Source organism: Vulpes lagopus, chromosome 21, assembly GCF_018345385.1.
Source record: "Vulpes lagopus strain Blue_001 chromosome 21, ASM1834538v1, whole genome shotgun sequence".
In the NCBI taxonomy this organism is placed as follows: Eukaryota; Metazoa; Chordata; class Mammalia; order Carnivora; family Canidae; genus Vulpes; species Vulpes lagopus.
In genome coordinates, this window is record NC_054844.1 from 20,177,292 (window position 1) to 20,202,955 (window position 25,664).

At 39.0% G+C, this 25,664-nt stretch overlaps 1 protein-coding gene across 1 annotated transcript; it reads right to left on the reverse strand.

Moving 5' to 3' along the window:
* Nucleotides 1–1,902: 1,902 nt before the first annotated feature.
* LDHB (lactate dehydrogenase B) lies at nt 1,903–25,233 on the reverse strand. Its single transcript, XM_041736558.1, has 8 exons — nt 25,078–25,233; nt 21,875–22,009; nt 14,196–14,313; nt 12,591–12,764; nt 10,784–10,957; nt 6,627–6,744; nt 4,001–4,124; nt 1,903–2,276 (listed from the first exon to the last, which is right to left on the reverse strand). The coding sequence occupies exons 2-8, from the start codon at nt 22,001–22,003 to the stop codon at nt 2,109–2,111; spliced, it is 1,005 nt and encodes a 334-aa protein (XP_041592492.1). The 5' UTR covers nt 22,004–22,009; nt 25,078–25,233; the 3' UTR covers nt 1,903–2,108.
* Nucleotides 25,234–25,664: the final 431 nt, after the last annotated feature.

The window sequence follows — 25,664 nt, forward strand, 5'->3', positions numbered from 1 at the left end:
CATTTAGGATATTGATCTATGGGATATTTGAATCCATGCATTAACTACTCAGGGTTATTTTATTCCTAGAGAATGTTAACAATTTAATTCTCCATGTTTCCCCAGAGAACAAGAAAATAACTAAGGTGCCCCAATTGAATATGTGAGGGCTCAGGTTTTTTCCTTGATTTTATAGCACCTTGACTTACTATTCATGTCTAACTCATCTAGATAAAAATTATTTGCTAATAGGTACTTTGTCTATGGTTGATTGTTCCTAATAAAGTCTTATAGAGTGTGTCACTAAGAATGAGCTTTGGCTAGCTGAGAGAAATAGCCGAAATAACAGTACAGGAGTTTATTTCCTTCTAATGTAAAAGCAATGTATAACCGGTATAACAGCTCCATGAAAACCAAGGACCCAGACTTCTTCCAGCTTGTGGCTCTGCAGCCCAACAGTTTTGCCTTTCTGCTCCTGGTCTTGACAGTTGATAAATTTGAGATTATGGTCTTTCCATTCTTTTGGCATTAAAATGTCTATTTGTAGAATAAGAATATGGTATTTTTTTTCTCCAATCCTTATTTGGCAAAATAAAAAGTTGGCAAACTTATGTCGAGACCCCCTACCTCACTCTACACATATATTCATTCTCCATCCCTGACAAAGTAAACTCTACCCCTAAGTGGTGTTGGAACTTGCAACCCCAAGATCAAGAGTCATATGCTCCACTGACTGAGCCAGCCATGTACTCCTGAAGTTTAAAAACTTTTAAAACTGGTCCATAAAATCCAAGCTTAGAAACTACTTATTTTAAATTCAGCATTCACATAGAAATTGGAATAATGAATAACCTTTGCGAGAGTGCTGATAATACTGACTCCATCTTTGGCCCTCTATCTCGTTGGTGTTTCCTCAATGACCTCCCTTGGGCTACACATTCCAGGCCCCTTAGGGATTGATATATATACCTCAGAAATGCCCGCCAAGTCCAGAATGGGAGAGGCTTGTTTGGTCTCCCACGAATCTGTTAGAGAAAGTCTTTCCCCTTCCTGCACAGGTGGTGCCACAAGAGCTAATTAAGGGTTAGCTGTCAATTAGGTGTACGTGAACCCTTTGATCTCACTACAGGGCTCTTATGTATATCCCCTTGCTCTATAAAAGCAGAGGAGTAAGGTCTGGATTTTGCAGAGAATAGCTATGCAGCTGCCCTGGATCATCCTCCTCTTGATCCCCTGACTTAATTTATCCTGAATAAAGCTGTAAACTGTATGGAGTCACCTCCTTCATGTTCTAGCCTCAGAGTAACTTCTGTTTGGTGAATATTTTGGTCTCCCCCACCTTCTATAACTAATTAGTTATCACTATTTCATAGATAAAACTATTGAGGCTTGGGAATGGTTAAGTAACTTGCCTCAAATAAGTTAATCAGCGATATAACCTGCACTGAAACAGGTTTATGACAATCACATTTTTAACATTACATTAGAATGGTGGAAATATGTTGCTTATACATTTGTTCAAAGCCATGGAATGTACATCACCAAGAGTGAACCTGATGTACACTATGGACTTTGGGTGATAATGACATGCCAATGTTGTTTCATAGATTGTAACGAACGTACCATTCTGATGGATGATGTTGAAACCACCATGTGTGGGGGCAAGTGGTATATGGGAAATCACTGTACCTTCCTCTCAATTTTACTGTAAACCTAAAATTGCTCTAAAAAAATGTCTTTAAAAATAAAAGGGTAATCATATTCTCAAGACAATAACAAAATCATGGCATATGCTGTGACAAAGAATGTGCTATTTGAAAGGATGAATATAGATAGAATTTAGGGCATTTTATGATGGGGGAAGAATTATTTGAGATATTGACTGAAATCTTTCAGAAGTCACTAAAGAAAGAGTCCCAGAAATAGAAGCACACTACGGTAGTTAATTTTATTTGTTCAAGGCTCATATTGCAAGCACTAAACCAAGCATGGGCTTTGATTCTGTGAGCCCAGATTCACATATTTAGGAAGATAAAAGCAAACTGTGATCCGTGTATATGGATGAAAAACTAAAGGCTCACAGTTAATTACATCATGGTTTTAAATTTCTACAGCCTAGAAGCCAGAAGTCACAGATCTTTTAGGTCTTTCTGGATATCCCACAAGGTATCTGCACTTTTCTTGAGCTGGGCAACCTCATCATCCTTCAGCTTCTGATTGATCACACTGGTTAAGCCCCGAGCGTTCAGGATACACGGAAGACTCAGGAAGACTTCGTTCTCAATACCATACATGCCCTGCCAGAACAAGAGAAACAATTAGATTAAGAAATGAAATCATAGGGGCGCCTGAATGGCTCAGCTGATTAAGCATCTGCCTTTGGCTCAGGTCATGATCCCAGGATCCCCACATTGGGCTCCCTGCTTCTCTCTCTGCCTCTCTCCCAATGCTCATGTTGTCTCTCTCTAATAAATAAATAAAATCTAAAAAAAAAAAAAAAAGTGAAATCATAGATAAGAATGACCAGATTCCATGTTTAAACAGAAAGAGATGTAAGAAATATGGTAAGAACAAACTCGTTCTTTAATTTTCAACACCTACAGGCCCATATTTTCCAAATACTTACATTTTGAATTCGATTTTATATGCAGGATATACAAAAACACATTATAATAAGCTAGACATTTATAAGAAAGTAACACTTTTTTATTGAACTTATTGATATATCTCTGCCTGGATATACTTTAATAAAACTTAATATCTAAGTCTTCAAATTAAATTGCATTCCAATGTGTTTCTTAATGGGCTGCTTTTTATGAAATCCTGAATTTTAAAAAATTCTTTTGTTTAGGAGAGAATTTCAGGTGGTAGCTATCCAAGAGGTCCAGAATATATGTTGGAAGCCACTCAAAGGCAAGATCTTTGCAACATCCAAGAACTGCCGGAAAAATAGCATAATTTCCAAAACACAGAATTTACTAGTTTATATAAAGCAGTAAATTTATTCAGAGTCAATTTAACCATGCAACTAACTGGATTATTTAATTATATCAAACAAGTTACTTTAATACATTTTTCATGCCTTTTTAGTAAAGTTTATTTTTCTAATCTCTACACTCAATGTGGGGCTCAAGCTCATGACCCTGAGATCAGAGTCACGTATTTCCACTTAGGCCAGCCAAGAACTCCTATTTTCTAAACTTTTAGTTCCAAAATTTTTGTACACACACCAAAGCAGAGATCAATAAATTCCAAATATGTACTCCAAGACCCAGCAATTATTCAATTTTTTCCATACTTATTTTTTAAAATTTTGCTATAGTCCTTAAAAAAAACAAAACCAAAAACACCTGACACCACATTTTACCACCAAATACTTCTATATTGTTCTCTTTTGCATGTTTTTTAAAAAATCTACTGCATTTTCCCCTTATATTTCCTCCCCTGACTTATGGAAAATGAGTTATCTTATATAATGTTTTAATACAATCTTAATTTTATTGAAAAATAACCAATTTCTATTTCAGTGTTTCATAGCTTTTTCTTTTAAATATTTTATTTGAGAGAAAGAACACAAGCAGGGGGACGGGCAGAGGAAGAGGGACAGGCAGCCTCCTGATTGAGTGAGGAACCTGACTGGGGCTTGATCCCAGGACCCTGAGATCATGACCTGAGCTGAAGGTAGATGCTTAACCTAGAGTCACCAGGCACCTCTGTTTCCTGGTTGTTAAACTGAACTAAATTTACTAAGGCATAAAGTACTATATCAAAGACAATCTATACATTAATACCCCAACTTGAAATAAAATTAATACTTATTTATATGATACATATTTTGAAAATGTGTCAAAAAAGATTCAGAGTGAATATTTAATTTGCCACCGTATACAAGAGAGAAAAGAGAGAAGTTTTCACAAAACTTTGAGATTCAGAAAAAAGTAGACTGAGACCACCTTGTCCTTCTTTAAATCTAATCACAGAATAGAATACCAGAAATTATATTTGTAACAGTTTATCTTACCTTCACCATTGTTGACACTGGATGAATCCTGGAGAGATTTTTCAACATGGATTCAATGAGATCAGCCACACTTAATCCAATAGCCCAGTTGGTATAACCTTTTAGCTTGATGACTTCATAGGCACTAAGAAAAAAAATCATAAAAGAGCTCACTGAAATCAGACTCAATAGTTATTAAAACTGGACTCTTTGTGTTGGCTGCTGCTCTGTCTCTTATTAAGCTGTGTAATCTTCAGTAAACCTTTCTTATCTCAGTGTCCTCTCCTATAAAGTGAGGACATCTATTTTATAAGTTTGTTAAATAAATTAACATATATTTAAAACATTTACAGTTGGAAATACTACCTAGTGGGCTCTACATGAATGCTATGATAAACTTAAACAGATTATTGAGGGGCCTCTGGGTGGTGCAGTAGGTTGAGTCTAACTCTTGGTTTCAGCTCAGGTTATGATCAGGTCTTGAGATCAAGCCCTGCCGTCAGGTTCTGAGCTCATCGAGGAGTCTGCTGGGGTTCTCTCTCTCTCTCTCTCTGCCCCTCTCAGTGCTCACTTTCTCTCTAAAATAAATAAATAAATCTTTAAAAAAATAGATTATATGCATAAATATTTATAAAAGCTACAGTGGTAAAAACATACTTTTTTCCAACCAATTTTCATATTCATAATACATGAGTATTTCCAAAATTACTAATGAAATCAGGAAACAATGAAAATAAAAAGATGTTCACATTCTAAGGACAAAATAGAACTTGATTTTGAGGTCCTACTTACCACTGTCACCTAAATTACGATGACCAACTAATCTAACAGCAGAGTGAAGATGATCTACCTTGCCTGACAATGTTCTGTACATAAATTTTACACCTTGAAACCCAAAAAGCCCTTGGTCTTTAAGAGGTATCAGGAGTAACCAAAATTAGAATGTAGGAAATTGGGATTTAATGCTATCAATGACTAGAAGACCTTAGGCAAGTTATATTACCTGGGGAGACCTAGTTTTCTCACTTTAAAGCAAAGGGAGGGATCCCTGGGTGGCGCAGCGGTTTGGCGCGTGCCTTTGGCCCAGGGCGCGATCCTGGAGACCCGGGATCGAATCCCACATCGGGCTCCCGGTGCATGGAGCCTGCTTCTCCCTCTGCCTGTGTCTCTGCCTCTCTCTCTCTCTCTCTCTCTCTGTGACTATCATAAATAAATAAATAAATAAATAAATAAATAAATAAATAAATAAAAATTAAAAAAAAAAAAATAAAGCAAAGGGATTAAGTTAACAAAATGCTAAGAACCCCCTCACATTTTTAAACAATCTTATCTCTATGCATGGGTCAAATTCCAGAAAAAAACAAATACATTTAAACTAAGCAAAACAATTCCATGTTCGAGAAATTTTTTTTAACAATTCTCTGCAAATAATAGCCGATGTTTACTGAATACTCAGCAGCATTATGTCTGTGTTTTTACTAAATTTTCATAATAATTCTATTACCATATGACTTCAGAAGGGACAAAACTGAGATTCAACTTATATGGCTTCTGTAATACCAGTGTCATAGTTTGAATTCAAGTCCATATTCTTTACTCATTCCACAATGATACCTTATTTTATATGCATTAAGGTCATAAGGAGAGGAGTTTAAAAACAGTTTTAAAAAAAGTACATAAGAGTTTAAAGAAGGAAAAAGAAAAAAAGAGGGAGATATCTTTAGTTGGGTGTGGAGAGGTAAATACAGCACAGCTTTAACACTTTTAGCAATCTATCAGTAAGTACTTATTTTAGGTAATTATGAAACTAATAGTGTCCAGGTTCTATGCAGGTCAACCCTATTCATCAGTAAGAGGCAATCTGAAAGCCCTTCTCACTTGTTAATTCCATATTTTCCTCCTGTTCCCTATACAAACAGAATTTCTCCAGAAAAATATCTGGTTACCCTAGGGGGACTCGTATGGTAGGTTTGACCAGTCAAGTTAGTCTTATCTGTTGAAGTAGACAACAGCTGCATGTTTACTATATTAAGAGTTTATCTGAGTGGGTGGCCAAAATCATTGATAATTTTATCTAGATAAAATTAATAGCAGTAATATCCATAATAGCCAAACTATGGAAAAAGCCCAGATGTCCATCAACAGATGAATGGATAAAGATGTGGTGTGTGTGTGCGCGCGCGCGTGCACACACACACACACACAGAGGAATATTACACATTCATCAAAAAGAATGAAATCTTGTCATTTGCAATAATGTGATTGGACCTAGAGTGTATAATGCTAGGCAAAATAAGTTAATCAGAGAAACACAATTATAAATTGAGTGGAATTTAAGGAATAAAGCAGAGGATTATAGGGGAAGAGAGGAAAAAATAAAACAAGATGAAATCAGAGAAGGAGACAAACCATTAAAGACTCTTAATCATAAGAAACAAACTGAAGGTCACTGGAGGGAAGGGGGATGGGGGGTAACTGGATGATGGACATTAAGGAAGGCACAGGATGAAATGAGCATTGGGTGTTACGTAAGACTGATGAATCACTGACCTCTACCTCTGAAACCACTAATATATTTTATGTTAATTAATTGAATTGAAATAAAATTTAGAAAAAAATTAATCATCTTAAGCCTTCTTCTACTTACCTTTCAACCACCATCTTATGCACTTCCTTCCAATTTTCACTGTCGTTGTCTGTTCCCATTTCTGGATTCAGTTCCTGAAGAGAAACACCTGCCACATTCACTCCACTCCACACAGCCACTGGAGAAAGAGGATAAACATTTCATATTTCTGACACTACTTTAAAAAATCTTTTATTCTCTTAGTTCAGATTTTACCTCTGAGGCAAGTTACTGAATACCCGCTGGAACTGCTCCAAAGACAACTGACCCAGTCTACTTTCCCCTAAAGGCTGGCATGTACTTTCAAAATAGCCACACATCTGACATTTTAACTTTCAACCATTTTGGTGCAAAACAGAACTGTTGTGTCATACTTACAAAGAATATGAAATTCTTTGCCTCCCTCTGGGCTTGTTGAAATCACAAGGGTTTCTAGTTCACGACTACCCTAAAATTTGAGCAATCTTTAACTCCACTCCTACTCATTTTCCTTATATAAATCCCTTTCTTCTGGAGTGAAGTAAAAAATTAAAAAAAAAAAAAAAAAAAGATAAAATCTAAAATCCAAATATACTCCAGTCATCTCTTTTCATGCCCCAAGTCCAATCTATCTCTCAAAAGAAACTCCAGGTAACCACAGTGAATTTTTCTGGTCTTAACTGAATCAAATGTCTCCTTCTAAGAATGGCCCCAGAGGCACACCGAAGGTGTTCTCTATCACCAACTGTATCTTCTGGAGGGCTCCATGTATCTTACCCATTATTCTTACACCCTTACCCATTATTCTTAACACCTTTTACCCAGCCAAAAGTATATATTGAAAAAGTATATATTGAAAGTATATATTGAAAAGTATATATTGAAAATGTAGATGTACAAAAGTAAATAAGGATATGTTCTGTGCTGTGGATAAATTTAGAAATTACTGGAAGAAACAGGCAAAGGAAACTAAAGCAATGAGATGGGGTATCACAGAGGTATGAAGATAAATTATAATCCATTTACTTGAGGAGCAAAGGGATATCAGAAAGGGCTACAAAAAATGGCATTTGCAGGATCCCTGGGTGGCTCAGCAGTTTAGTGCCCAAGGCGTGATCCTGGAGTCCCGGGATCGAGTCCTACATCAGGTTCCCTGCATGGAGCTTGCTTCCCCCTCTGCCTGTGTCTCTGCTTCTCTCTCTCTCTCTGTGTCTCTCATGAATAAATATATAATTTTTTTTTAAATGGCATTTGCATTGGACCTTGAAAAATAAGTAGAGCTCCTTGGAGACCTTTGGAAGAGAGCACTGTAAACTCAAGAAATAGGAGCAGAAGCATGGGGTCAAGTCCAGTATAGCTGAAACTGGCTACCAAGGGCAAAGCTGCCCATGGCCAAATAAAATCCACTTTTAATCCACAACTTTTGTGAATTCAGGCTAATAGTTGAGAAAACTATGGAATATGGGTACTCTCATGGCTTTTGATGAAAATGAAATCTACATAATCATGTCAGGGTTGAGTATGGTTTAATTTTCTTTCATTTCATGTACATAATACAGGTCAATGTGGAAATAGGAAAAAAAGGTGTTTTGGAAAAAAATGACACAGTGATGAGTAAATAGTAGCCTAGATAGGAGTCAGAAGACATGATTCTAGGGACACCTGGGTGGCTCAGTGGTTGGGTGCCTGCCTTTAGCTCAGGTCGTAATCCCCAGGGTCCTGGGATCAAGTCCCGCATCCAGCTCCCCATTAGGAGACTCTTCTTCCTCTGCCTATGTCTCTTGTGTCTCTGTGTCGCTCATGAATCAATAAATAAAATCTTAAAAAAAAAAAAAAAAAAGAAGACATGATTCTAATTGTAGTTGTGCCACTAATTAGCTAAAGGATTTTTTAAAGATTGATTGATTGATTGATGAGAGACAGAGAGAGAGAGAGAGAGAGAGAGAGAGGCAGAGACACAGGCAGAGGGAGAAGCAGGCTCCATGCAGGGAGCCTGACGTGGGACTCAATCCCGGGACTCCAGGATCGCGCCCTGGGCCAAAGGCAGGCGCTAAACCGCTGAGCCACCCAGGGATCCCCAGCTAAAGGATTTTTAACAAGCCATTAGCCACTATGACTGCTTTGTCTCATTTCTTCTTTCATTATAATGCAAGCCTTAAACTAGAGAACACATAATATTACTTCCAGATCTGTGGTTCTAATCACTGTACAATTTTAATAACTAGCATTGGCTGAACTTCCACTGCATACTGCACACTGTGATAGTTTTTTATATATAGGACATAGATTCAAACAAATCCTTGGATACAAGAATTAGGAATTCTTGAATGAAGTGGCACAATGTGCCAAAAATAAAGAAAAATAGCATCATTATATAAACAAGAACAAATGCAATAGTTTTAAGACCAAATTATTTTAACATAGAACACTAAAACCACATTACACACTCTCACTGAATTCAAAAAAATATTTACACCTAAACCTTTTTAGGGGGAAACAGCTCCTTGAATATAGGACAGATATGAATTTAATAGAATAAAGCTTATCGTTAACATTAAAATGGATAATTAGTTTTACACATTGGCCTATTCAATGTATTTTGGTTTAACAAACAGGCTTAAGAGTTACATAACCAGAATTGTTCATAAGTGTTATTACATAAAATTGTTTGGAAAAGAAATACTAATTTATTTTTTTAAATGTCTTTAAAGTTTATTTTTTTAGTAATCTCTACGCCCAACATGGGGTGCAAACTCATGACCCTGAGGACCAAGAGGCTCATGCTCTTCTGAATGAGCCAGTCAGGCTCACCATTAAACAGAAATATTAAATTAAATAAATGATATTTTAACTGTTTCTTTCTTTTTTTAAAAAAAATATTTATTTATTTATTTATTTATTTATTTATTTATTTATTTATTTGAGAGAGTGAGCGTGTGCACATGGGTAAGGAGGTGCAAAGGGAGAGGACAATTAAGACTCCATGCTGAACACAGACCCTGACATGGGGCTCAATCTCACAACCCTGAGATCATGACCTGAGCCAAAATCAAGAGTTGGATGTTTAACCAACTCTTAAACCAACACCTGAACCACCTAGGTACCCCTTAACTATTTCAAAACAAAGCATTACAAAAGAAATCAAAATATAACTTTAATGTTGATTTTTTACAATGATTGATTTATGCCCAACAATTCTATTTAAATTCCTAAAGAAGATATTTACCAAATGGCCTCTTACTACTTAAGTGATTGATAGTTATTATTATTAATGCTTTAGTAAAAATCAGATTTCATTTACTTTTATCTTTTTTTTTAAAAGTAGTCTCCACACCCAATATGGGGCTTTAACTCACAACCCTGAGATCAAAAGTCAGATACTCTACCAACTAAGCCAGTTAGTCAGGTGCCCCCAAATCAGGTTTCATTTAAAGCAAGATTTATTTTACACTATAGAATAGTGGATACTGGTTACGTAAAAGCTTTTGTTACCCAATTTATTTCTCCTTCAATAAACATGATGGGTATAATACCTCCATCCACTGAAAGGAACTAGAAGCAGGGACATGCCAGGAGCATGAGCACACCTATGTCCAGATCTCGGTTCCTAAATGCCATTCCCCTTAGAAGTAAACAGGACTCATTGGAGAAAGAGATGCGTCCAGTGCAGAGAAATGGGAAATATAACACCAACATGGTGCACTTTATTGTCCTAGAGATAAGGAAGGGTTCAAGAAACTCTGGGACATGTCAAAAAGACCCAGGTGCCAGTCTGAAGAGCCTATTACTTGACAAAAATCTGGGACAATGTCTGTGTTACAATTATAGTGAAAGAACATCTTTTGAATAAAATAAAAATCTGAGTCCACATTGATATAACACACATAAATGGTGAACAGAAAGCTCTCTTTTTCAGTGGAACTCAATAAATATTCAGAAATGATTGAATATTGTGTCTGACAACTATCATAGTAGGAATTTGTTTGAGAATTATCGATAGATCCTAAACATAGCAGGCAAAAAACTGATGCAGAATGTGTACATATTTACCTAGTTACTATCAAGGTATTTTCCCACAAATTGCTTATTTGTAATGTGAAGTATGTGAATACAAAAATAAAATTAAAAAACAAAAAATTCAGAATGACAAGAATAACACCGTAAGTACACATCAGAATATTAAGGCTTTTTGTCTTTACCACTTGAGTCGCCATGTTCTCCCAAAATCCATCCATGGCAGCTGCTGGGATGAATGCCAAGTTTTTCAGCCATAAGATAGCGAAATCTAGCAGAATCCAGATTACACCCACTTCCAATCACACGGTGCTTGGGTAGTCCACTTAGTTTCCAGGTAACATATGTGAGAATATCCACTAAAACAATTAGAAATAATACATGTGAGTAAATCAAAACTGATTTCAACTGCTATGGCAATTAGCAGGTGTCCTAGCTTCTTCCTCCCCAACTTGTCCAGTCTGAGATGTGAATACAGCCAGAAAGACATAAACACTGTGACTTTACATAGTTAAGAAATAATGCATGTAGGAGACCCTATGGTTACATAAGTTTCTCGATTTTAATGTTCTATGATGGTAGGGACTATCACCATAACCCAAAAGCCACGGGTTATTAAATTACTAAGGCATACTACTAGAAATTGTCCTGGGCACAAGATACCATTCAGGAAGAAACTGTGATAATACAAGGGGATTTATATTTTGTTGTATTTAATGAAAGGACCTCTATGATAGAACCTTTATTCTGGCGTGGCACAGCCCTGAGACTTCACAGAATAAAACTTGCTGGTCTAGACAGGATCACATCACTCTTAGGCTATAACCGTCAAAAGGAGAAAACATCACTCAGGGAATGCAAGAGGTTAATCTTGCAATCTCCACCCCCACACAAATATACACATTAGTCAAGATATTTTAAGGTCATTTTGGACTGGGGATTATAAAGCTCTTCCTTGGCAAGTTTGATTCAGTGGGAGTGACTTCCTGGAGAGTTGAGACTTTGAAGCTATACCTGGAAAGTTGTATAATGAGTTAATGTCTGCCTTAGGCAGGGGATACAGCAACTTCATATGTGCCAGCTATTTGTCACTCTTATTCCAAGTCTGTTTGCCACTATGTATTTACACGAAGTTTCATATAAAAGATTTAACTATTCAGTAACCCCCAATCCAAGACTGCAGAAAATAATACTGAAAGAATCTCTGTCCTTGCTGGCTCCCAATTCTCAATATTCCACAAACTGTAAGGATCCCCCTGCTTCTTACTCACAATCTTCCTCTATGTCCAGCATCCGGAGACAATCAGTTTTATCAATGTATCTACTATATTCACCAATAAATAGTATGTTTGGTGGCAAATTATAGACAAAAGAAGTATGAAATAGAGAATGAATTCCGACTGTTTAGGTTAAATAATGCAATGCTTTCTAACCACAAGTTTTCATGTTTATTCTGCAAATGTTGATTTAGCAACAAAAGCAACTTTTAAGCTCTAACATTTGGCATTAGCATGTTATTTGTCCATCGATACAGTCTATTGCTATCTTTCAAACTGGACTGATTAATGGCTTTTAAAATTAGTTTCAAATTCAATGCCACTAAAATACACTTTTTTGGCCAACAGAAGGTCAAATTTGCTGAAATGTTTCTTACAAATTAAAGCCACGTTTAAATGTTTCATTACACACCCCAGGATAATCTTCCTAGAAAATTTTAAAAAGCTTCTAGGCTCTACAACAAAGTGATGAAACAAACAGATGCAACTGTTTTATATATAACTCTTCTCACATTTTTAAACATTTGGCCCAGGACTCAGCCATTTGTTTTGCAAACACCATTCTTTCGCAGCCAATAACAGAAGACACAAGAGTTGCTTCTGCTACTAAATCTTAGGACAGATTCTTTAAAAGCCAAACGACAGAAATAAAATAAAACCCAAAACATTTAACTTAACAGAGGTGAACCTTAAGACATTCTTGTTAATTAAATACCTGGGTTGGAAACCACAATTATGATACAATCAGGACTGTACTTGACTATCTGAGGAATAATGAATTTGAAGACATTAACATTCCTTTGCACCAGATTGAGGCGGCTCTCTCCCTCCTGCTGGCGGACTCCTGCAGTCACCACCACAATCTTAGAATTGGCAGTCACAGAGTAATCTAGGAGAGGGAGAAAAAAAGTACTTTAAATACAACTCTTCATCAAAACATATCATATATGGTATGCTCCAGAAACCTAAACATCCATAAGCTTTTAGAACTTATATAAGCATTACATACTGTAAGAATTACATAGGCAAGAATTCTGTATTATAAGGTTTTGAGGTGTAACGTTCTTCTCAAGAGAAATGACATCTTCCTTTTTGAGTCACAGAGAAATAATTCAACCATAAAACTGGCTCAGAGAATAGACCAAGGAAATAAAGAAGGCCCTAAATTATGTTTCTGGCTAACAAATTCAAAATGCTATTGACTTTTGATGGCTACTAATTTGATAAAACATAAACCATGAGTCCCAAGTTCAACAGGAAGCCCTCCAACAGAAAAAGAGAATTGAGGACACTTGTAGACTTGTAATGTTAATCCAACCCACGAAGGGGAAGGAGGGCAAAGAAGCATTTGCTCTTGACCAGAAACTCATTTTTAATACTCAATATTTTAAGGAAGCCTATTTACTTTCAGCAGTTGAGTTTCTCTGGCGAATATATCTTTTTTCCCCCTCAAGGAAGTATGTCACTTCCCAAAATATAGAAATTATGACCTGATGTGATCATCAGATATAATAGCTACGGATGAGTCACATAATAAACTAGTGCCGGGGCACATGGGTAGTTCTGTGGTTGAGCGTCTGCTTTTGGCTCAGGTTGTGATCCCGGAGTTCTGGGATCAAGCCCCACATCTGGGTCCCTGCAGGGAGTCTGCCTGTCCCTCTGCCTATGTCTCTGCCTCTCTCTGTCTTTCATAAATAAATAAATAAAATCTTAAAAAATAACAATTAAAAAAATAAACAATATGGCTATGTGACTTTTGATAGTTATTAATACCTTTTATCAGTTTCCTCCCCATAACATGAAGGTACTAAGACCTACCTCTCACACCTTTCTTGTGAAAATGAGGTAAAATGTGACATTCAAAAATGTCATAGTACACAGAATGCAAATAACTCAATAATAGCCAGCAGTAGTCATAGCAGAAATTATTCTGATGTTCACATTTCTATCTTTGGACACAGCCCTGCTATCATGGTTATCACTGCATAAATGTGCTAATCTAGAACAGACAGCTAGAACATGAATTTTTTTTTGGTTTCTTCAAAGCACTCAAATTACTTTGTACAAATATTTTTTGGGGGTCTAAAACTCTTGTTCTCAGATACATGTAATCAAGCATTAGGATATAATTTCCTAAAATGTCATGTGTCAAATGTATGGAAATCATCTGGGAAGTTTGTCTATCTTGTTTGTCCTCAAGGATGAACTGGATAGAGAAGAAAAGACAAACCACCAATACTAGATTCACCAGGATGGAAGACTAATTTTATAGAGTGAGGGCATCTATGATTAGATCACTTTAGGCATGAAATGTAACTACCTTTATCTGCCACAATTTTAGGTGTCTGTAGAAATAAGCTCCCATGCTGTAGATCCATCATTTCTCCTTTGAGTTTATCTTCTAAAACATCCACAAGGGCAAGTTCATCAGCCAGAGACTAGAAATATAAGAACAAGGGTTAGTACTCTAAGCCACTCTAAGGCACCCCGGCTCACTATCCAGCAAAGAACCTTTATTTATTTATTTTTTTTAAAGTAGGCTCTAAGCTGGGTGTGGAGCCCAACACAGGGCTCGAACACATGACCCTAAAATCAGGACCCCGTGTTGAGACCAAGAGTCAGTCACTCAACTGACTGAGCCCCTCTGGTGCCCCCCAACAACAAAGACCCTTTAAATGGATAAGCACCAAGTGTTAAAAACCCTGAGAATTTTATCACTGAGTTAGGTGTGCTCTTTAAACAACTGCATGAGAAAGTCTTGAATGAACTGTTAATATTAAACACATTGATTTTTCTAAATTTTATCTTCTAGTACTCAACTAGGATTTAATTATCACGATACTTAACATGCTACAAATCACTTTAAGAATATGTAAGACAACGATTCCTCATGAAACCAACAGTTCAATAGTGTTCTCAGGATATACAAGTCTTTCCATTAATGAGGGGTGGTGAAGACTCACCCAGACTCAGAATCAACCTTGGGCAGTGTCCATCCCTGAAATCACCTCCAGTTTGGAGGGTTTTTCAGAAGGCAGATTTGATTTAAACCATCAATAGTCTGACCACATAGTAGGATCTGAAGCCCAGTTTGAAGTCTGAACTCAGGTTGGATAGAACCAACTTGAATGTCTTGATGGGCAAAAGAAGGGGTATCCTACGGATGGCAGGGTCTGGGATTTGCAGATTCTCCTGTGTCATCCCAAACTTCTCCAGTCTCTGAGCTCTCCTGTTTTCTATTCCAGCTGTCACCCTCTGCCACTCATTCAAAATACAAGTCTAAATCCCAAATATACTACTTACTCTTGATGTAGACTCATAATTCTACATATTCTATAAAATGTTCTGTATATAAAATGTTTTATTTATATGTCCTCTATATCTCTACAGAAAGAGTGGGAGAAAAAAAACCCTTGGGTTCACCCTTTATCAGTCATGTAGAGTGCTTTCTTAAGCACGCACTTGATCTCTCCTTGTAAAAATAAGGGGAGGGGAGGTTGTCGGTCTAGATGCAGCCAAAAATTCCTTCCAGCTCTGAAATTCCATTATCTTATGGAAACTCGTAATTTGCAAAATTTACAAAACATAGTTATCCCTCTTGTTGAAATATCATTAGAGTCTTTGCCTTTACTGTTTTTAAGGCTATTGGCAAAATAATTAGCTTAATATAACATATCAATATGGAAATCCACTTAAAAATGAGGATGCCTCTCCTAAGGATGGCATGATCAGTCATATCAGAGAGGAGTATTGATGGGAAAAGGGTAGGTAACTGGGTTCAGAAGGCACTTGCAAGGAAAAGGTAGAGTAGTAGAGGGTGGAACAGGAGGTGTCTAGAAGGCACTGACCAGCAGAGGATGAAGCCAGTAAAAAAATCTGACCTACTTTAATTTGCCAGCCAAGGCAAGTCTGGCTCCTTGTAGGAGCCAAGGGATGAGCACTGTCTAGTCCCTAGAATCCCAGTGGCTCACTAGTCTCAAGAAATGAGTGATAACAGGCTTGCTTTTGAGTTCCTGAGACTCTAGCCTCCAAATGTGCATTTACCTCCAAGCAACAGATTTACTTGCAAACTTTTGCAATGACCATTTTGCAAGTTGGGGATTACTTAGCCACGGTTTTCTCATTTCTATGTATATCCACTACTGGCACTTGTTTTCACAAGTTTTCTTTTAAAACAGGTTTTGATGCTTTTTAAATGGTTTTGTCCCTCTGCAGCCTCTGACAGGAACACACAAACCTGTATTTGTCTTTTTTAAACCCTCAATTAGGACACTATAACTTAATAATAGCCATCCCATTCCATCAAGGTACCGAGCAATAGGAATATCACTTTTATTTTAGTAACATAACATCTGTGCCCCTAAAGTCAGCATGGCAAAACAATTTCAGGCTTACGTGGAAAGGATGTCACAGGATCTCAGATCCTGTCTTTTGTTTCAGCCAGTGGGTGTGGAGAATTGGCTGAGAAGTGCGTCCTCAGCTGGTAGAGAAGGAAGAGATCCAACACTTGAAAAAAAAAAACAAAAAAAAAACTGTCGCACTGAATTTAGCTGCATCTGCACGACTGAATATCCTCCAAATGCGGAGGTAGGCAACACAGAAGATGTGTGCCTAAGTGTCAACACTGTTGTTTGACTGAAATAAATCTCCTTCTGTATAGTTCCTACGCAGGTATCCCCCGCTATCCTAAAGTAGAATGTTCCTATCAAATCTTTTGTAAGCAGAAATGGCATAGAGCAGAAGCAGCAATTACCATTAATTTATGTGGGAAATTTCTGAGAATTCTCAGATTCCAAAATAACCTCTCCTACTTCGGTTTATCTGATACCTTAAGACACATCTTGCTAACAGATGCACAAAATAAACCGGAGGTAAAGCACAGATGTTCATGCAGTTCAAAGCTCCTAAGATGCTGAAAGTATATAGCTATTTCCTGGGGAAGTCGTCTGGTGGGGCCACTCTCACTGCTTGGGGTGTGTGCTGCCTCTGTGATAAAATAAACTCTGACTGCTTTTTTGCTTTTTACCTTTTCACGGTAAAAGGGAAAATTCCCTTGGGATTTCGTTTGATTAGAGAAAATAGCTACTAATGAGGGTCTTCCGTAAAAGCAAAGTGAACGAACTTTCAAAAAGCAGGGAATACCTGTCTTGTAAAGCCTGTGAATCCACTTACACTGTAAATATACTTAAAATAGTTTGAAACCGCAGAGCTTAATCGCAAAAGCAGGAAGGATAAGGTTGGGTAGAAGGCAAGGACATCACTGTTGAATGTGACCACTTGTTTAACATACAACAAAATATCTTTTAATCTGAAGTCCCACGTGGACCAGACATGGTCCTATTTGCCCCATGACTCTCTTAGCCAATAAGTTACTGCCACTAATGCTATAGTAACTGATCACTGCATTTTTATATCCAAGTGTTTATTCCGCATGAAATTTTATGGGAGGAAAAAGTGTGACTTTTTCCAAATATTGAACTAAACGGACAAGGACCTTTTGTTTAGTAATTTATGGAATGCCACTTCTATCATATTATTAAATACTATTTGGGCCTTTTTCTGGGCTTTTGGTTCATTTTATTAATCTAACTATTCTTGTACAAATACCAAATTTTATTATGTCCTACTTTCAAGCCAAGTCCAGCACTGCTAAAACTACTTGACAATAGGTCTGTAATTACACTGCTCCTACAGGACTGATGCTGTGCCTATAACCACAAGAACAAGGTTAGCTGACATAAGTGAAGATAGATACTCAAAGAAAGCTGGACTTAGTTTATGATAACCTCTCACGAAAGCTCTGTAAGCCCCTGACAACATGATGAGGTTGATATTTAGAGCCCCCTCTTGACAGCTAAAATGCAGAGCCTGTGATGGGTAGTAGGGTAAGAGTCCTACTTAGCAATAGAAGCCATGATAAAGGAAAAGCTACGATCAAAATTTGACAAAAATAAGTTATTAGGAATAGAAGCATTTATGTAATATACTTATTAGTAATTATTCTACTAATTAGGAACAAATTCAGCCAAGTCTCTTCTCTCATGGAATGTTCTAGAAAGGGAAGAGGAGTTAAGCAAACAATTTAAGATCATTTCTGATAGTGACTATACTATATAAAGACCATAAGGCAGGGCAATGTTAATGTTCCTGGGAAAGAAGTTTACTTGGACAGTCAGGGGCTGCCTGCCTACAAAGTTATGATATGAAGAGGAAGAAATCAACTCTGATGGCCTAGGGTAGCACTTCGCAGGTGAAAGGAAATGTAAGGAAAAGGGTTTTAAGCAGAAATGAGCTAGGTATTTTGGAGAAGTAGGGCAGATGGCACGTGATAAAGTCAGAGATGGTAAAGGTGCTGAGAGTATGTAAATAGAGCCCCCTGGGGTTGTGCACTCCACCACCTTGCTCTGAGACAGGCAGGGAGACATCTCTGAAGTCCTGGATTTTGATGTACATCTATGTGTCCTATGAAACTACTGGAATGTTTAAGTACAGGAGCTATAGTTTTTATCAAAGCTCACTATATTTCATACGAAGACAGTGAGGTTGGGGAGCCTGGGCATGAGAAACAAAAGATAATTTTTTTTGTAGTGATGGCATACCCTACTAGGGGCCTCAGTTGCCTTCTCAGACCTGGCAAAGGTGTGGGCCTCCTCAACCTACCTCTGATGCCCCAGGTTGGCACATTTCCCGGGCAGAAAGCAAGGTGTACTCCCTATAAAGCATACCAGTCCGATGATGGCCTCCAAGACCGGATAAGGAACTTACTATCTCTGTGTGATCTTCACCAAGTGGCTTATTAACCTTTCTAGGTTGTTTCTTTCCAACAGTAATACATAGATGACAATACTTCGCCAATTTTTGGAAAGGAGTAAATGAAGTAATATATAAACACCTCCTTCCTCTATTAAACTAGTAGGGTTTATAATCCCCAAATATTAATAAGGAATAATTCTGAAGCACTTTAATCCTCATCTATTAAAATAAGATTTGAACATTTTTAATTAGTAAGATGGTCTTTGAGCAAGGCAGACAATCCCTCAAAGCATCTAAATTGGAAGATTCCTACTGTGTTAGCAGCAGGGTCTGTTCTCTCCAGCACTTGAATTGGGCCAAAGTATTACATAACTGTGAGCACAGTCACAAGTTTATTTACCGAAGACGATTTTAAGTTCACAGTGAAAATCACAGAGGTATTCTTTATAGCATCACAATAGCTTAGATGTAGTTTCCTGAAAAGTCTAAATTTTGAGATTTGCAGGAGAAAAGAAATATCTCTAGTTAGTGTGTCACTAAAACCTTGATGTTTTTAACTGCCTAAAGACTATCTTAGAATAAAAAGAAACTGGAGTCACTATAATTAAAGAGTTCAGAGCCTGGGTTCATAATACAGCTCTACTGGGGTGCTTTGCTAGCTGGGGCGATAGAGCATGCAATTCTGATCTCGGGGTAGAGAGTTCGTGCCCCATGTTGGGGGCAGAGTTTATTTTAAAAAATAAAATTAAATATCAAAAAATAAAATACAATTCTACTTCCTCAGCTGTGTGACTGGAGGCAGGCTGCTCAATATTTTTCTTTTTTTTAAAAGATTTTATTTATTTATTCATGAGAGACACAGAGAGAGAGGCATAGGAAGAAGCAGGCTCCAGGTGGGGTGCCCTACGTGGGACTCGATCCAGGGACTCCAGGATCATGCCCTGGGCTGAAGGCGGCACTAAACCACTGAGCCACCCGGGCTGCCCTGCTCAATCTCTTTAGACCCCAGCCGCCTCATCTGAAAACAGGATATGAACACTTCCCATTCTGAGGTTGTTGTTTAAAATGAAGGCTTTTATTAAAACACTTCCACCATGGTATACATTCAATAAATGCTTTAAAAGAAACGTCAGCTGGGATATTTTTCATTTTAATTGACATGAACAGTGAATACTAAATTGTGATTCCCTATGATCTGGGAAGCAGATACTACGAATAAGCCCCTGGTCAATACTAGCTAGAAAAAAAAAATGCAAAAGAGTAAAACCTTCATTGGTGTGTACTACATATTTTAGTTGATTTCTCTGATAGTTTTTTCTCAGTCAAGACCTTAAAATTAGTTCCTTGAGAATTCAAACTTGCAAACAGAAACCTGCTTGGCGAGGCGTTATTTGGGCAGCCTTCAGATATGACACAAAGGAACAGTGTACTCTACTGAAGGCAAAGCAGCGATTTTTTTTTTTTTTTTGAGAGGGGAGGGTCCTACATTTAAAGCAGCCTAAGGAATCAATTCAGTGAGGTAATTGAGAAAGGGCTCTTTGGGTGCCTGGGTGGCTCAGCTGGTTAAGCAACTGCCTTAGGCTCAGGTCATGATCCCAGGGTCCTGGGATGAAGCCTCACATGGATTGGGGGGTGGGGGGTGTCCCCACTCCGTGGGGAGGCTGCTTTTCCCTCTGCCCCTCCCCCTTGCTTGTGATCTCTCTCTCAAAAAAATAATCTTTTTTAAAAATTTTATTATTTATTCATGAGACACACACAGAGAGAGAAAGAGAGAGAGAGAGAGAGAGGCAGAGACACAGGCAGTGGGAGAAGCAGGCTCCATGCAGGGAGCCCAACGTGGGACTTGATCCCAGGTCTCCAGGATCAAGCCCTGGGGCGGCACTAAACCACTGAGCCACCCAGGCTGCCCAAACAAATAAAATACAAGAAAACAAAAACAAAAACAAAACAAAAAAAGGGCCCTCTTTCCTCTAAATTCCTTGGAGACTAAAAAAAAACTAAAGCTTCACCTACATGGGGTGTACATAGTAGGCAAGCCAGAAGCCTGTGGAGGTATACCAGGAGAAAAGTCTGCAGGAGTGGAAGGTGCTAACAGCGTGACATCAGTGTTAAATCTCCTGATCCTGAGAATTGCTGATTATATGAGAATTTATTTCCGATTAGGGAATGTACTCTGAAGGACTCAGAAGTCATTTCCACCACTTCGCAAAGCCCTTGTGCAAGTTACTTAGTAATGATAGGGGGTAAAGGGACCTTTACAATGGAGAAATCCTGCACCTATCACTTCAACCCAGGGCGTCTTGGGCACCTACTGGTATTAAGACAAAGTTGAACATCTCATGCCTCCTGATGTGATCCCATCACCTACTCATAACCCTACCCAAAAATTTAACCTGAACCTAATTACAAGGAAACATCAATTGAGGGACATTCTACATAACTGACTTGCACTCTACAAAAATATCAATGATGTGAGACACAAAGAAAGCTCAGTAATAGTTCCAGATTAAAGAACAAAAGAGATACGACAAGTATATAAAATATGATTTTGGACTGAGGTGGAAACAGATATAAAAAGCTATTAAAAAAATAAAAAGCTGGGATCCCTGGGTGGCGCAGCGGTTTGGCGCCTGCCTTTGGCCCAGGGCGCGATCCTGGAGACCCGGGATCGAATCCCACATCAGGCTCCCAGTGCATGGAGCCTGCTTCTCCCTCCGCCTGTGTCTCTGCCTCTCTCTCTCTCTGTGACTATCATAAATAAAAAAAAAAAAAAAAAAAAAAATTAAAAAAATAAAAAAATAAAAAAAATAAAAAAATAAAAAATTTCCTTTAAAAAACAAAAAAAAAAACAAAAAAAAAACAAAAAAAATAAAAAGCTATTAAACAATAAATAAATAAGTAAATAAATAAATAATAAAATAAAAAATAAATAAATAAATAAATAAATAAATAAATGCTATTAAACAGTGGGGAAAATTTTAACTCTAGGTACTATACATTAGAGGATAGTATTATATCAATGTTAACTTCCCCGAGTGCAGCAATTCTATTGTGGCCATGTAGGGAGAGCATACTCCGTAAACACATGCTCTCATATTTAAAGGTGAAGTGTCATGATGTCTATAACTTATTTAAAATTGTTCAGGAAAAAAAAATATTTTAAAGACAATAAAATCCTGAAGTGCCTACAGAGATTGTACACATAAACTGAAATTATCTAACATGTATGGTGTTCTTGAAATATACCTTTCCCAGAATGCTGATGGCACATGCCATACCAACTTGTCCAACACCCACTACAGTGATCTTATTGTTTGGAATTGCAGCCTCTTCTTCTGCAACTGGTGCAATCAGTTTTTCCTTAAGAGTTGCCATTGTGCCCTGCAAGAAAAGAATCAAAACATTATACATACACCCACACATAAAACCCAAATGGGAATAATCCACAGAATGCTACTGTTGCAATTTTGAACTACAGCACAGTTAAAAATGAGCCTAATGATATTCTCCAACACAAATATATTTTAAAGAACAATGTAACCCACTTAATGGAGAAATCAATTAAACAAAAAACTTCTATGAAGTCATTAGAATTTGGGATACTGTGCTAGTATTTAACAAGTTGTAACAATTCTGTCTTGTGGCTCTTCATTTATTGGCTGAAAGACATGAATATTTACATTTAGAATAGCTCACTTGTTTCCATTCCCCTCATGAAGAAATTATATGTAACAACACAAACTAAATTAGGGCCCTGTACTAACCCATATGTAAGCTTGGTCTAAAAGAGTTAATAGCCAGTTATGAGTATAATTTCTACTACTAATGGTTATTATCACTCTTTGAAGATAGGGACCGGTTCTTCTACTTTGAGTCTCATTTAAAACCTGTCAGTGTACTGGACATATCACATATACTTCATAAATACAGTGGCATGAAAATAGCGATGAATGTTTATGCAAAATCTTCAGAAATATGACTCTAAATTCCGTTTAGTGTACCTTGGAACTAACTGGGAGGTGGGCACCCACTTAATACATTTTCCTTTCAAGGAGTCACGTTAGGAGAATATCAGCCTTTGAATCAGTTTCTTTCCAGCCATTTAAAAAAAGAAAAGAAAAGAAAAGAAAAGAAAAGAAAAGAAAAGAAAAGAAAAGAATAGAAAAGAAATGAAAGGAAAAGAGAAAAGAAAACCTGTCGGAAAATATTCCATATAGTAACACCAAATTTATCTGTACCATCAGATAATCAAGTACATTTTCTGGATAACTAAAATGTCAAAAGTCACTGAATTGTAAAAGAAACTTCACAATTCCATGGCAACTTAGTACACAAAATACACTGCCGGGCCTTCTTAAACAGAGAGGCAGGTCATACTTAAATCCTTTCTTCACATTTAAGTATCATTTATAATTTTAATTCATTATTTCAGTTTCCTGTTTACTTTTTATGCTAGACTCTCACATCCACAGCCACTGTACCTACCCTGCTTTCCAGTCTCCTTTTTGTTTCTCATCTGCAATGGACTAAGTAACAAAAGTTAACTAATTCAGAAACTGTGTATGTTAAGTAAGAGTTCAGAAGGCTCTAAATTGGAATAAATTACTTGAATTTGGACACAACTACGTAATAACTATTTTGTTCCATACCTATTTTTCCGTCAAAAAATATTGCCTCCCTCCATCTGTAGGAACTAAATTTAGAGATTATTTCGCAGAGCACATCTGCAGTTTTCTCACGGAGGCTAAAGAAAAAAATAAGCAGCCTGGTGCAACTGCCTCTACGAATGGCTTGACACAGAAATTCAAACACGTCCTGCATTCTGAGCAGAATCAGAAGACTGCCCCTTCTCTTGCTGAACAGAGAGATACAAACTGTGTATTTTTTCTCCATTAAGTTTATTTTCGTTGGCTGGTTTAAGATCCTTATATACAGAATCCAGTAAGCAAAACCCAGAAATGGTCGCTATATACAGACTGGTTGTTCAGACACACCTTCTAAATTAATTTTGAAAACTCCAGAAACCACAGTTACAGGCTCAAGCCAGTACATTATTTTCTTTCAGATCCTGCTGGAGAAAAGTATTAAAAAAACTATTTTTTCCCCTAACAGGAGTTATAAGACGTTAGAAGAAAATGTTTTCTATTATTATATATGCAGGACTGTGCCAAGATCTGAGTGCTTAGCTGCAGGGAAAAAGAATGGTAAACAGGGTGAAAACCTCTGATTCTCGGTCCTTTCCATCCCCCGCAGGTCCAGCGCCCCCGCCTGGGGGGAGAGAGGAGATCCCCCCCCCGCCCGCCGCGAGGATGTAAATCCTTAGAAGTGAGCCAATGAACCGGTGTCTTAAATTCAGAAACAAAGACTCTTTTTGCAGACTATCCTTCAATTTTAACTTTCTTCTTAAAAAGATTATTTGTTTATTCATGAGAGACACAGAGAGAGAGAGAGAGGCAGAGACACAGGCAGAGGGAGAAGCAGGCTCCCTGCGGGGAGCCGGATGCGGGACTCGATCCCGGGACCTCGTGATCACCACCTGTGCCAAGGGCAGACAGACGCCCAACCACTGAGCCACCCGGGTGCCCTGATTCTAACGTTTTAGAAAGCCAGGTTTTGCCATCGAATTCCTCGACTTGGCAAGCGCCGGCTCTCGCTCTCCCGGCCGCTCTCTGCAGGCCCAGGCCGCCGCCCACAGGCCACCCCGCGCAGGAGCAGCAGGTCACGAGGGAGGGCAGCAACCTCCGATCGCCCAGGAGAAGGTCCCCAGGGGCAATCCCGGGCCTTCCTCACTCTCAACACCCAAAGCTGGCCAAGTAAACAAAGCTCCGAGGCATCAAGAGAAGAGGCCGGAGGGGAACAGGCCTGCGTCTCCAAGGCCTTCTGCATCCTCGCGGGGCAAACCCGGGAGGGCCGGGCCAGACCCGCGCATCATCCTCTCCCGCATCCGGCCAAGCAGGGGCTCGCGTCCCCGACCCGGGTAGTGGATCCCACCGCCCAGGCTCGGAATCAGCCAGCTGTCACGTGCTCCTCGGCTCGCCCCTAGCTCCTCCAGCACGTGCGCGGGGTCCGGCCTGCCGGCCCGGGGAGGGGGAGGGGGAGGGGGAGGGGGGGGGGGGGAGGGGGGGATGCGGCCGCCGGAAAAGGATCGAGGGCTTGCAGCAGCCGGGTTTTAGCTGCCAACGCCGCAAGTCCCTCCCGGATACAGCACAGGCCGGAGGCGGGCTCTGGGGCGGCGAGGTCACGGCCTCGGGCTCCCCAGCGGAGGGCACGGCCTGCAGCCCCAAAGCCTGGCGGCGAGTCCGGGCCCGAGTCCGGATGCTCCGCGCTAAAGGCCCCAGAGAGCACGAGTCCTTCAGGGCCCTTTCCCGCGGGCTGCTACGCAAGGGCCCCCCCGCACCTCCCACCCCGGGGCCCGTGAGCCCGGATCCGGGGTCCCGGGGGGCACCTACCCGAGACCAGCGGCTGTAAGGGACGCGCGAAGGAGACCAGGTTAGCAGCGCGCGTCTCGGCCGGCGCAGGATCCGCAAGGAGCGAGGAGGAGGCGGGGCCCGCCCGCGCCGCAGCCTCTTAGCTTCCTCTATTGTGATTGGAAACCGGATCGCCGCCCACCCCTCCCCTCGGCTCGCTCAATCCCCTTCAAGGACAAGGGCCCGAGTGTGCACCCGCGCTCTCCCTCCCCCTGGAGGAGGTCACCTTCCGAAGGCAAAGCTGCAGCCTCCCAGCTTACAGACTCTTCAACACAGAGGTCCCGTTATCTCTAACGCTTTGCCCATCTTTGTTCTGGACCCTCACGCTCTCGTTTGCATACATTTAACCCAAATAGAAAGACAATTTTATTTTGCCCATTCTGGGTCAATTTAAGAGGACCCCTGTTCTTAGGCAAGGTGTTGGTGGCAATGTTACCCTGGAATAGTACTGGTGCTTCTGGGTGCTTTGAAAAATAAAACTGATTTTTCAATGTTCATGCTCTTGGTTGTAAAGTTCATTTGGTACAGCAGTAACTCCCCCCCCGCCCCACCCCCAACACATACCCTAA

Bases quoted from the DNA above. Each gene is read 5' to 3' on its own strand.
- LDHB (XM_041736558.1), bottom strand. From the start codon at position 22,003: ATGGCAACTCTTAAGGAAAAACTGATTGCACCAGTTGCAGAAGAAGAG. The intron at 14,314-21,874 runs GTATATTTCAAG...TTATATTTCTAG, and splicing joins CCATCAGCATTCTGGGAAAG to TCTCTGGCTGATGAACTTGC. The intron at 2,277-4,000 runs GTAAGATAAACT...TTGTTCTGGCAG, and splicing joins CAGTGTCAACAATGGTGAAG to GGCATGTATGGTATTGAGAA.